The sequence below is a fragment of the Pelecanus crispus genome, chromosome 19, assembly GCF_030463565.1.
Source record: "Pelecanus crispus isolate bPelCri1 chromosome 19, bPelCri1.pri, whole genome shotgun sequence".
NCBI lineage: Eukaryota > Metazoa > Chordata > Aves > Pelecaniformes > Pelecanidae > Pelecanus > Pelecanus crispus.
The window spans coordinates 5,023,194-5,035,274 of NC_134661.1; the positions used below are offsets into that span (position 1 = coordinate 5,023,194).

The 12,081-nt window shown below is 49.9% G+C and overlaps 1 protein-coding gene across 4 annotated transcripts in view; it reads right to left on the reverse strand.

The window, feature by feature from the left end:
* Positions 1-6,102: 6,102 nt before the first annotated feature.
* Positions 6,103-12,081, reverse strand: part of GRIK4 (glutamate ionotropic receptor kainate type subunit 4) — a 141,242-nt gene continuing 135,263 nt past the window's right edge. For 3 of the 4 annotated variants that reach the window (XM_075723318.1, XM_075723320.1, XM_075723319.1), the window contains 3 exons: positions 11,452-11,580; positions 8,523-8,641; positions 7,618-7,983 (listed from right to left, as the gene is read on the reverse strand). In XM_075723318.1, coding sequence (XP_075579433.1) covers positions 7,618-7,983; positions 8,523-8,641; positions 11,452-11,580 — 614 coding nt within the window. Of the gene's footprint in view, positions 6,134-7,617; positions 7,984-8,522; positions 8,642-11,451; positions 11,581-12,081 lie in introns of those variants that run through there. The other variant, XM_075723317.1, reaches the window with a different exon arrangement.

Genomic DNA, 12,081 nt, shown 5'->3' on the forward strand with positions numbered 1-12,081 from the left:
ACAGGGTATTTAGTAAACACAGCGAGGTCAGGAAGGACTCAGGTCATCCCCATTTTACGATGCAGAGCGGAGGCCCAGGGCGGCAAAGTGCCATTCCCACAGCCCCAGCAAGCGCTGCCGTTGCAGCACTAATGAGCGGCTGTGGCCTCCCACCCTGCAGCCAGCACCTCAAACCCTGCACCATCCTCCCCCTGCTTGGCAGGTCTTCCTCCCTATCCCAGGGTCAAGAAAGCCCAAGCAGGAAAGGGATGCAGGCTTAGCCCAAAGTCCGATGCAGATCAGCAAGCTGGTAGAGCGATAGCTCTGCTCCTGTTCTCGCTGCTGGGACACAGCGGCCGCCACAGACAGCAATAACCGTGAGCAAAGCGTGGGCCAGCCAGAGCACAGCATCCTCTACGAGAGCATCTCCCGCTGTGCCGGCTTGGTGGCATTTTTGCCATCCAGTTTTGCCATCCTTGCTGCTGCTTTCTAACAGCTCCTTGTGGACACGATTTTATCCAAAAATAAACAAAAAAAAAAAAGGGGGGGGGGGGCGGCTTCATTTCAGAATAACAATGCCGCCTTGAAATACAGTGTCCGCATAGGGGAATTCTAATGAAGCAGCTTGGTCGGAGTAACTATTACATCTGCTAAACCAGCAGACTTCCCCAACAAAGACACTCCCTTACAAAACTCCATTTTTACATTCAAGGTCTAGCTTCAAAAAGAAATACTCATCCATTTGACCCAGTCACAGGGCCAGCAGCGTGCCGGGGCCATTTGAAACGGGCAGCAAACAAACCTTCCTCGCGGAAGAAAGCAATCTGGCTCACAGGACCTCAGAGCGCGGACACTTAGTAGCCTCCTGCTAATGTGTGGCTCCCTACCACGTCGTGACCTCCATTTGAGCTGTCCGAGGGCTAAAGATGTTGTGGCTGATCAATGGCTCGGGAAGAAGACCAGAGGCTGTGTGTTCACCTCCTTGTCCCAGTTTAGTTCAGCAAGCAATAACCAGAGCATCCTCTGCAGCTATGCTCACTAACATGCAAGGGTATTACTGTAGACTCTGGAAGAACAATCAGTTTTAGGCAGGCAGATTAGACACCTTAGTGCTCACCTGGGAATAAGAGGTCTTTTTCCTTTTCCTCCCCTAGTTCTTTCCCTTCATTTGCATTCACTTTTGGCTTTGAAATAAATTGCTTTAAATCTCAGCTCAGCAAGAGCTAAGCCTGAAAAGCCAAAAGACTACATTCATGAACATTTCCTGGGAGTTCAGGCAAAAGCCAATCTGAGACCTTTTTTCTGAGACCGAGTAACATGAGGAGGAGTATTTGGAGGATGAATAGGAAAGAGAAAGGTGCTTGGAAGGCAGAGATAGAGGAATAGAAAAGAAGGAAGATAACAGGTTTGAAAAAGCACGGGTCGGGTCTCACCCATGCTGGTCTAAATAGCCTTCTCCTCACCAATGTCAATGAAACTCCCCCTTACCTCAGTTAACATTTTGTCCCAAACAAAGCAGCAAGTCCTCTCTGCTCTCCATGCTGCACACCAATTTGGATTTTTAGCAGCCTCTTTGGACCAGCTCCCCAGCAGGCATAGCCTAGCACAGCTCCCAGTCGACTTAGAGGAGCTGAGGATGTGACTCCGCAGGAGCCCTGACAGGCCACGAGGAGAACCTCCGTCTGCCAGGAATGGCCCTTCTCGCTGCCTTTACACTCCAACAGACATTTTCTCTCCCCTGCACCCTAAGGTCGATACAAGAGAAAACAAAAACACAAGCACCGCAACAGAAACAACAGAAAGGATTAGCCTGTCCAAGTTGATCAAAGCATGAAAAATACTATTCTAAAAGAGCCTAAGTCAAGAAACAAGAAATGTTAGGTCTTTCCATTGTAATAGACTCTTATTTATCACACTGGAAACGGTACTTTTTAAAGGCAAATGGCCAACTAGTCCCTTTGATACATGGAGATGCTTCAAGATAGGTATGATATACAAAACCTAGGCAGAAGATATGTACCGGCTAATCTGACAGGTATCTCTTTTACAGCCAACTACTGTCATTTCAGTCTTTGAGAACTGCCAGCTACGCTGATAACTGCAGACCTAAGCGCAGCAGAGGAGAAACCCTTTGTTAATTAAGCTAGCTTCCTTCATTTTCTTACTGATCGGGCCTCAGCAGGGCTTTCAGAGAGCTGTTGTGAGGCCCTTTGCGCTGGTGACGGGCTGCCGCGCACCCCCCGAGACGGCTGCATATTGGTGGCGAGGTAGACGATCCTCATCTGCCGGCTGGAACGCTTCCTGGGATGAAATGTTGCAGTCCTGCCACAAATCAGACTATTAACTCAACTGGAGCACAGCAGATTCCCCCCTGGAGGGAAAAAAAAAATCTCCCTGAAAGATGCATAAACCTGCCCATTGTCCGATCCAGCTGACACGGAGCCGATTTTCCCACTGTGCTATCAAGTTCCAGAGGAGCCTGTTTATACTGAATTGATGAATTCAGTGCTACTTTGTACCCAGAAGAGTTCAGCTCTGTACTTTCAATCAGTTAGTGGCCATCAAATGCTAATGGGGTTTCTGGAACCGTGGGTGCTTTATCCTCTGTTGGGCAGGCGTTTCGGCACACTGAGCCCTTGCTCTGCTAGCTCTGTTCAAGTTGTAGCTCCTCGTTTCAGGCAGACACGCTGTCCCCTCACAGTTAGACATTCAGCAAGGAGGGACAAAACTCAGCAGACTTGCAAGTGTCAAGCGTGAGCCCAGACTTTTTACAATTTCTGGTGGCAGTGTGCAGTTCCTTTTGCAGATCACTGGTCTGATTCTGCCTCCACTTAAGCCTCTAGGTCACTGGGGCTATTTCCCTTGCTTTGGAGCAGTGCCTCACTGGCAGGCTCTCCTCCCAATGGGCAGCACTACTTTTTCCCTCTAGTCAAAGCCATATGGTCAAAGCCATACAGTCAAAGCCACCGAGAGAAATTTCATCACCTTAATTGGATACACAAATGAAGTACAGGAGAGAAACATGTATCTGGCAGGTAATTAATCTCAGAGCTAAGTGAAACAAAAGCTGATAGAGGGGACTTTGGTCATTCATGCTAGCCTTTTCATAGCCAAATTTTAGAATCATAGAATCCTAGAATCGTTTAAGTTGGAAAAGACCTTTAAGATCATCCAGTCCAACCATTAACCTACCACTACCAAGTCCACCACTAAACCAATTAAGGGGAGAGTAGCAATTTCATGTTTCCTGGCTTGGTGGCTGGATTATTTTTAATGAAAGTAAAAACTAGGAATCATTAACGTTGGAAGGGATCTCTAAGATCATCAGTCCAACCATCAACCCAACACCCCCATGCCCACTAAACCATGTCCCAGAGTGCCACCTCTGCCCGTTTTTTGAACCCCTCCAGGGATGGGGACTCCACCAACTCTCTGGGCAGCCTGTTCCAATGCTTGACTATCCTTTCTGTGAAGAAATTTTTCCTAATATCCAATCTAAACCTCCCCTGGCACAGCTTGTGACAGCTTCACCCCAAACCTAACACCAAAGCAGCCCATCTTTGCTGCTTTGCTCTTTCATAAACTTAGAAATGAGTCATCAAACAGACTCCACCAAGGAGCCCTTGCCCACAGGTCCCTTCTTTTTCCAAGGGACATCTTTACCATTCAGAGTCATCACCCAAGAGCCGTCAAAACCCGTTACCCACATGCCTGTGCCTAGCCCAGCTATCCTGTGCCCACAGCTGCAGTTACCAGTGCTGTAGGTATCTCCACCAGCTTACATATGACTGCTGGGACTCACAGCCCTTCCAGACCCTTTCTGTAACTCAGGATCTCTGCAAAAAAAAGCAAAGCAATACAATAGCTATTCCCTTTGCCTCTTCTTCCACCTTTTGGGTCACTTACCTGGTGAGGCACTTAGGGTTCAAGGAGAGAAATGGACTTGGCAGGGCAGAAGCAGGGCAGATTTCTGTGGTTCTGAAATGGTTAAATAGATTCCTGCCTCAGGACCATGAAGGTCCAAAGGGTTCAGTCTCTTTTATAATTTATAGCTCACCGTCTTTCTTCTCAAAGTCCTGTGGGCTCTCACGGTTCACAGAACAACCCTTTTCTACTTTGCTTACGCCACTCAGTTCAGTAAATGCCCCCAGGCTAGTCCAAGCCTTGTTAATACCTTCACCTATGCAACCTCTGGGGAGAAAATAGCTTTTTATCATTAGGTGAAAATGGAACTGCCTGGAATAGCACCACAAACATGGGTTTTAGCGCATGAGGAGAGATCCCAGGCCTTTTAGTTAGGAACCCGCCAGACTGCTGTCAGCCCAGCTGGCGTTGGAGAATTGGCGTCACCGCAGGGAGAGGCGTGAGCCCTCGGCCCCGCTGCCGGGCTCCCCAGACAGAGGGGCAGCAGGAGGACCAAACAAAACAGAGGGGATAAAGCAAAGTATTACATTTTAATTGATCTAATCTTTGGATCCCAGTGGGATTTGCAGAGATATCTTACTAGAATTACTCAAGTTTATCAGGAGATGGCAATACTGGGAAAGTGCCTTTTGGACGGCGAACCACTCCAGATCTTGAACTGCATTAGCATTGGGACCGGCTGGACAAAAGAGCCCCCACAATAGTTTCAAAGATGAGAGCAAAAACTGGGGAGAGAGAGAACATGTGAGATGTAAACCCATCTGGGCACACAAACACACACGAGTACACACCCAGGCATATGCATAATGCTGTCTGCTGTGGGGTCCCTCCAATGTAAAACCTGCAGGTATTTACCGGTGAGCAGAAAATACAGGACCTACAGAGACACTAGAAAAGGCATCCAAATGACAGCAGCTTTTATCCATCCACTCCTCTTCTGAGGTCTGTTTCTGCTCTGAGTGCCAACACTCTGAACATTTGGGGTTGTTTTTTTTTTTTTTTTTAAGTTAGAGAGAAGAGGGCAAGAGGCACATGAAAAATCTCCTTAAAATACAGACCCAGATATAAAATACCATATGGGTGGAGCAAGCTAACAGGAGAGATAAAAAGCAAAGACAGTGAGAAAACAGGTGGTTTCTCATCATTTTTTTCCTGACATCCTCTGTCTGAGCAGATGACTGCAAGATCTTTGGAGAAGCAAAGGAATAATGTCTGGTTCTGTCAAGATCCCTCTTTATTCACTGTGGTGAAGGGATGAAAAAACATCAGGTCTGATAAATGATTCATGCAGCCTCTTCTGCTAATCTGTAAATAAATTTTAAAAAGCAGCTTCTCTTTGATGAATATATTCTGCTGCTCGTAAAAGCATGTTGGCCTTTAAACACAACACAGGCACACTCAGATGTCTAGCGTTGCTGTCAGTACTTTGAAAGCCCAAGCCTGACTCCTCGCAGAGTGCAGGGATGGAGGTTTTGCTGACTTACCTCAGCTGAGGATCTGCCCCTCCGATCCCACGGCACCGGATTCCCAGGCTCTGGCCAAGCCTTACCTCATCTTATGCTCGCACCTTCATCGCTCTGTTTAGTCAGGGAGAGGGTAACATCCCACAGATTTATAGATATGAAGGCCAGAAAGGACCTTTATGAACATCTCGTATGACATCCTGCATAACAAGCTCTAAATTCTCCCTGTTGTACCAGCACTCTCCGAGTGCGCACATTTTACTGTCGCTGTGTGGCAGACGTTTCCCTTCACACGCTGCTGGAAACAACAGAACAACCCTAACGTGCCCATCACCATGGCATCGCATCCCATTCCCTGCACATCCTCCTCAGAAACATCTGCTGGAGACAGGCTCCTGCCCGCGACAGCACGATGGATTTGACCCGCTGTACTTATCCCTCAGCCCCTGGTCAACGGGGCTCCAAGCAGCAGGTCTGGGAAGGCTGTAACTGCTGTGCTCCACGTCACATGGAAAGCTGGGGCCCCTGGACAGGCTGCACTGCTGTTAGTTATGGGTTCTTTCCCCCCTTACCACCATGTATCTTGGGCTTTCTTTTTTTGGCCTTTTTTTTTTCTCCCGTTTCCATTCAGCTACAGATAACAGCAACACCACGGGTGTAGACACACTCAGGCAGCAGAGACTGCAACATCCAAAGCACCTCTTCCCTTTCAGCTGGGGAGTTGCTGGGTTTCACCCTAAGCAGACAGGCCTCTAACTGTCTCACAACTTTTGTGAGTGTGGACGGGGAAGGAAAGAGGGAAAAAAAAAAAAAAAAAAGCATGATTATACAAGGACATCTTTTATTTCAGTACATTCAAGACAAAAAGAAAAGAAAACAATTCAAGAACAGGATGTACCTTCACTCAAGGCTTTATCTCCCCTGCCCCTCTCCATTGTTGTCTCTTTCCTTTTACAATCAGAAATTGCATAGAATTTGTTTTTCAATCAGAAAATTAAACTCGTCAATGTAAAACCCACGTCTGTACCAAGCAGAGGGTGAGCTGCTGCTGTTGCTAGGGAAGTAAATATTTTCCTTATATCAGATCCCAGGCTAATGGTTTTCTCAAATGCTGTGTGGCATCGCCGCTGCTAGTCATGGGCTGTAAGTCACCCTCAAAGCTGAGGGTGCTCCGTGGGTCACGGACAAGGGGAGCTCGCGAGCCTGGGGCAGAGCTCAGAGTCACTTGTTCAGGAGCGTGCAGAGCACGGGCTGCGGATGCTTTGGGGAGCGACGGTGGGCAGCAAATACCACCTCCCTCCGCTGGCAGGAAAGGACAGCCTTCCCCAGCACTCCCCGCTCTCGCCTGCTCCCACCTTACCTTCCTCAAAAGGCTCCCCCCACCGGCATCCCAAAAACAGAAAGGAAAAAAAGCAAAAGGTAACCCCAGAACTAAACAAAAGACACAGAACCCCTGAAATTCCAGGCGTTTCAAGGCCTCTTTGAGTTCACTGTGTTCGTTGGTTGGTTTTTGGCATTTTAATATATATATATCTATGTATATATATATTTTATATATATATATATATGTATTTTAACAACTCCTCAGATGGACTTTTAGCAAATGCTGCTTCTCACGGGGAGTGTGTCCCATCCCATCGTTCCCTTCCTCCCTCAGTCCACCTGCCACACTCCGAAAAGGAAGAAGAGTTCAGCACCTGAAACCTGGTGCCTTGGAGACTAGGTCCTGACGTACCCAAAATAAGCCAAAACAAAATAATGACTCCTCTCCCTTGCCGTCCCTTACCCACGTCAAATAAAAAGACCCTCCCCCCGCCCTTTAAGAACATCCCCCGGTAAGTCTATGTGATGGGGAGACGGCGCCAGCGTCCTTTCTCCTCGCCTGGGGTGGAGAAGTTCCAAGAACTGCTCTTGCCCGTGGGTGGGCAGTATCTGCTACACCAGCTACCCACCACGTCCCTCCTTCCCGCCTCGGGGCCGCACGGTGGCACGGAGACAACTGCTGGAGACAGGCCGGCCAGAGGACCCCGCTGCTGCTGCGCCAGGCTTCAGCGAGACGCACGTCCTCTCGGACACCGAAACCACAGCCGCCCCTCTGGCCAGTCCTGCGCCTCAGCCCAAAGGTCCGCCTTGCTCTGGAGAAGCTGGGTAACTGCTTTTAATTTAAAAACGAGTTGACATTGTACAAGTCCATGTTCTGTAAAATGGAACAGGACCCTCTTGGCCCACCCCAACACCCCCTGCCCCAGCGTTACTCGGGCTCGCTGCTGTTGGTGGTCTTCTCCCACTCCAAGCTCTCTTCGCTCTGCGCGGGCGAGCCCGCAGACGGCCGTGCCCGCAGGCCCTGAAACCTGCGGCACTCGGGGCACACCCGGATGTGCGTGCACCCTCGGGCGACCAGGGCGGCTTCTTGCGCCAGTCTTTGTGCCAGGGGATCTGGCTCGCCCCCACTGCACAGCTTCCCGTTGCTGAGCGTGGTTGTGCTGCGGGCTCGGCGTTCCTCCGGGATAACGGGGCGAGTCCGTATCATTCCCCCTCGCCTCCGACGAGGGTGGAAACTGTCCTTGCAGAGAATGATGTTGCGCAGCTCCGTCACCATTTCTTGGCACACCGACACCTGGAAGGCAGACCCGAGACATACTGCTCACCTAAGTAAGCTGCGAGCCCAGCAGCGCTGCATCTGCTCTGGATTCTGATGCCAAAACGTTACGGACTCGGTTGTTAATCTGGCCACTGGCTTTTGACGCCAATGCTCAGACATTTACGCTTGATTTAGCCCAACAGATTCCACCTCTTGTCAGAGACCCTCCTGTGCTCTGGATCCCCAAATCAACACGAGACCCAAACCTATTGCAGGTAGAAATCCTCAGGTGTTCACATCTCCAGGAAAGGTACCTGGACGTTGTACACTTCCTTGATCCCTTCAAAAGCCCTTGGAGCACCCCTACAGCCTCAACCTTAGCAGGAGTGCATGACAAGCTCGTGCGGTTTAGACCCTGCCCAATGCACCTAGCCTTCTCGTGCGTTTGAGGTCTCATTGCTAGGAATGCTCATCTCAGCCTGGGTGCGTTACTTGCTCCAGAGCACTGCACTGCTGAGCACCCTGCAGATAGCAATAAACACACACTATCCCCTCAGGACACTTTCAGGTCCTACCTCTGTCTGTTCAGAGTGCCGAAGGCTCCACAAAAATTCCAGCATTGCCATAAAAATTGCTACGATTAAGCCACAGATGAGAACCACGAAGATTCCACCAATATTCTCCATTCCCAGGCCTAAAATAAAGCAGAAGAGACAACGCTGTGGAGAGGCAGACACAACATAAATTGCAAGCATCGCTGTACTGAAATCCCAACTCTTTGCTGTTTAGTTGGCATTGCATATACCCAGCCAGGGACCAAACACACATAGCCAGCACTGTCCCATGAATAGCGAACCGCGTGACTCAGAGGGCAAACTGAATGACTTGCAATAACGGCACAATCGAAGATATGTTCTCAGAAATGATGATTTTGCAGATAAACAGCAAGTACATTGGAGGGAAGTACAAAGCAATTTGTGGACAAACCGAAAACAGGAGGAAAAAAAATGAGAGATCAATCGGTCACATTAATCCTTGCAAATTATTCACCCAGCTCTAGTTGCTTTGAACTTTGCAAAGGAAGATGAGCGATGTTGGTAAAGAAGCAGAGATGAAGACGACAAGAAAGGGCTTTAAAGGAAGCTGGCACCGAGAAAAGCTCCTTTGATTGCATTACAAAGCGCTGGTGAAAAATGATTACTGCTGCTTGTATTGCAGTACCAAGGAGAGGTTCCAAACAAGACCAGGACCCAACACTGTTTCACACTATCGTGACCGGATGGGGTCCCTGCCATCCGGGCATACCTGGTTACGGGTTGGGTGCTCTCTGCCCAGCACCCTCTGGCCCATGAGGAGGAAACAGCCCCTTCCCTGGGGCGACTCGTCTCACCTCCCTTGGACAACTCGCTTACAACAGGATGACTACCATCACTACTGATCGCAGGAGCCATTCGGCCACCTCGGGCCAAACGCCGCACACACAGGCAGCTTCACTTAGGGGAGGGACTAAATCGCACGCACAGCAGCTGCCAGCCCCATCCTACACAGCTTGCACTCCAGAAAGCTCACCGGCTGGAAGGAAAATCCACCCCTCAAGAACCTGGCCTGAGCTTTCTGCATGTCGAGGCTATCACCTCGCTTCCCACCGTGACTCCTGTCCCCAAAACTTCAGCCTGTGCCTCCGTCTGGCTCTGCAGAACAGGACCGTGAGAGGAGCTGGGGAGCAGTGCCGGCCTCAGCACACGCTGTCCGGGAAATAGGTCCTCCCTCCTGTGCTTGTTGGGTTTGGGTCTCAAGTGGACCGGGCCCCTGATTGGATTGATTGCTAAAAAGCATGTGGTGCTTTGCACTGAGGTGACTGTATGAGGCCATTACTCAACAAGAACATCTATAAAAATCTTCCTCTCCCCTCTGTAGCATTAAATCAAAGTGTAAGAATCAATGATTTATTGACTTAATCTCGGCATGGCTTTTAGACATAAAATCTCACCAAAATCCTTGTAAATCGCTGACCTGTTTTGTTCTAAAACTTAGGAGGTCATGTTTCTCCCTCCTCCTCCGTCATTCTTTTGGCATTGCCTCTGGAGTAATCTAGAGAATCTGTAAATCAGCCCTTTGCAGAGATGTTTCCACTAAGACAGCAATTTCAGGGCAGAAAACATAGCCCATAATCACAGTTTAGACCCAAGATAAAGGCCATCTGCTCCTCTCAGATTTGAATTTAGGGCCAATACCTCTCTCTACATCCTTCTATCATTCTACCTGGGTGCCACCTCAGACACCCATTCCCAAGCTGACCTGAGAGGTATTTGCTTCCTCTATATACACACACCAGCAGGCTACAGCCTCCCTCGTTTCCCAAACTGAGAAAGTGAGCCATGACAGAGGGCACAAAACAACAGAAAAACTTGTCGCAGAGCGCGCCGGGTAGTGCCAGACACAGTCCAGGAGCGTGCTTCCCAGCCGCCCCCTTCCAAAGCGACCTCAAAACACCCCACAGACTAGACTCCACTTCCGAGTTGCTTTTTGCACAGTCCATGGAGGAAAAGACTCCCGTGTGCCTGCTCACCTTCAAAAGTAACTTCTTTAATAGCTTATCGCCTTGCCCCGAGGCCTGATGTCTTACACTGGGCCGGCACCTTCTGCCTCAAGACTGGCAGCCTGGGCTGCCGGCAGCGCAGCACTGCCCGGCAGGGAGCACGGGCTCACAGTCCCCGCGGGGTCTCGTCCAGCCTAGCTCACGAACCGCATGGACACACACGCCTACACCTGCTGCAGTGTCGGGCAAACAAAAGAGCTACCACGGACCCGGCTTGGCTCTCCGTCTCTGTGCTCAGAAAGGTCAGAAGACTGTCCTTTCAACTGGGGGACCTGCTGGCCTCCCAGAAAATGCTTGCCGAGGAAAGGGTGACTGCCAAAACGAAAAAATGCAGCAACTGCTTTAAGCTGGCAACTGCTCTCACGCTGGGACATCAGCCTAATGTGGTAGCTTTTATGGCAATTTGCATAGCATTACCCAAAAGAATTTGCTCCTCAGTTTACAGATGTAGTAATAAAATCCTCGTGTCCCTTCCCTTGGCTGTTTAACAGGCGCTTTTCACGTGGAGCCGTTAACCAGCGGGCCTGTGGTGGAGATCCATCTCCCTTGAAGGAACCCAGGATTTTGGTCTGATCCCTTTAGCCATCCATTTTCCCATGTAATGCTGCAGACATTCATTAGAAGCTAATTTACCCTCCATATGCCTCCAATATTTGTCATTTGGTTGTTCCCGCTATCTTTGCCCCAGGCAAAAACACACAGCATGAGGCACAGCAGAGCTGTTTGGCTTTCTCCTTGAATTGTGAAGGAAGGAATCTCAGGTCAGAAGAAGGGGAAAAAGTAATTTGCAGGCAGAAAACCTGGCAGTGCTCATGTGCAGATGGACGTTCATCCTTGCACTGCTGGCAAGGATGCTTCTACTGCCCGGTCCCTTCAGCATGCTACCGGAGAGCGGCGTGGCTTACCTTTGGCTCTGTGGTCCTCCTCTTTGGGGCACTTGCCTCCTTCCCACCACTTCCGCTTCAGGATTTCCAGGCGGTTGTTCTCTTGCAACTGGAGAATGGCCAGGTCAAACTCATCACGAAACGCAGAGCCTGCAACACCAAGAGGTACGTGGTAAGGCACCGCCTCGGCCAGCCTTCCTCCCCACTCATCCCCGCCACGATGCCCTGCCAGTGTGCCCACCTACAAAAGCTCGTCTCTGAACAGTTTGGAAAAGACTTCAGTCCATGTACGCCCTTGAAACCTGCAGCCTCCCTGCTGGGACTGTCAACTGCTTAATGTCATTTGCAGATGGCAATTTTGCCTGCCCACCAATACCCACACAGGCCATTTAAAGAGGTCCTTTACAAGGGGGGGAGCTTTGGCTTCAGGGGCAGGGTCTGAACAGGCAGTTCAGTATCTGCTCCTCCAGACCACCGAGGTCCCTCCCCTGTCATTCTGCCTCCAACTTCAACCTTGCTCTAACGCTCCCTCCCTCAAGCTGGTGCACTGCAACAGCAGCAAGTTCAGCCTACGCGCAAGCCCCAATGTTCATGGTAGAGGAGGCTCACTTCCGCGCTCGGTACCCATCTCTACTGCAGTCTTGATGATGT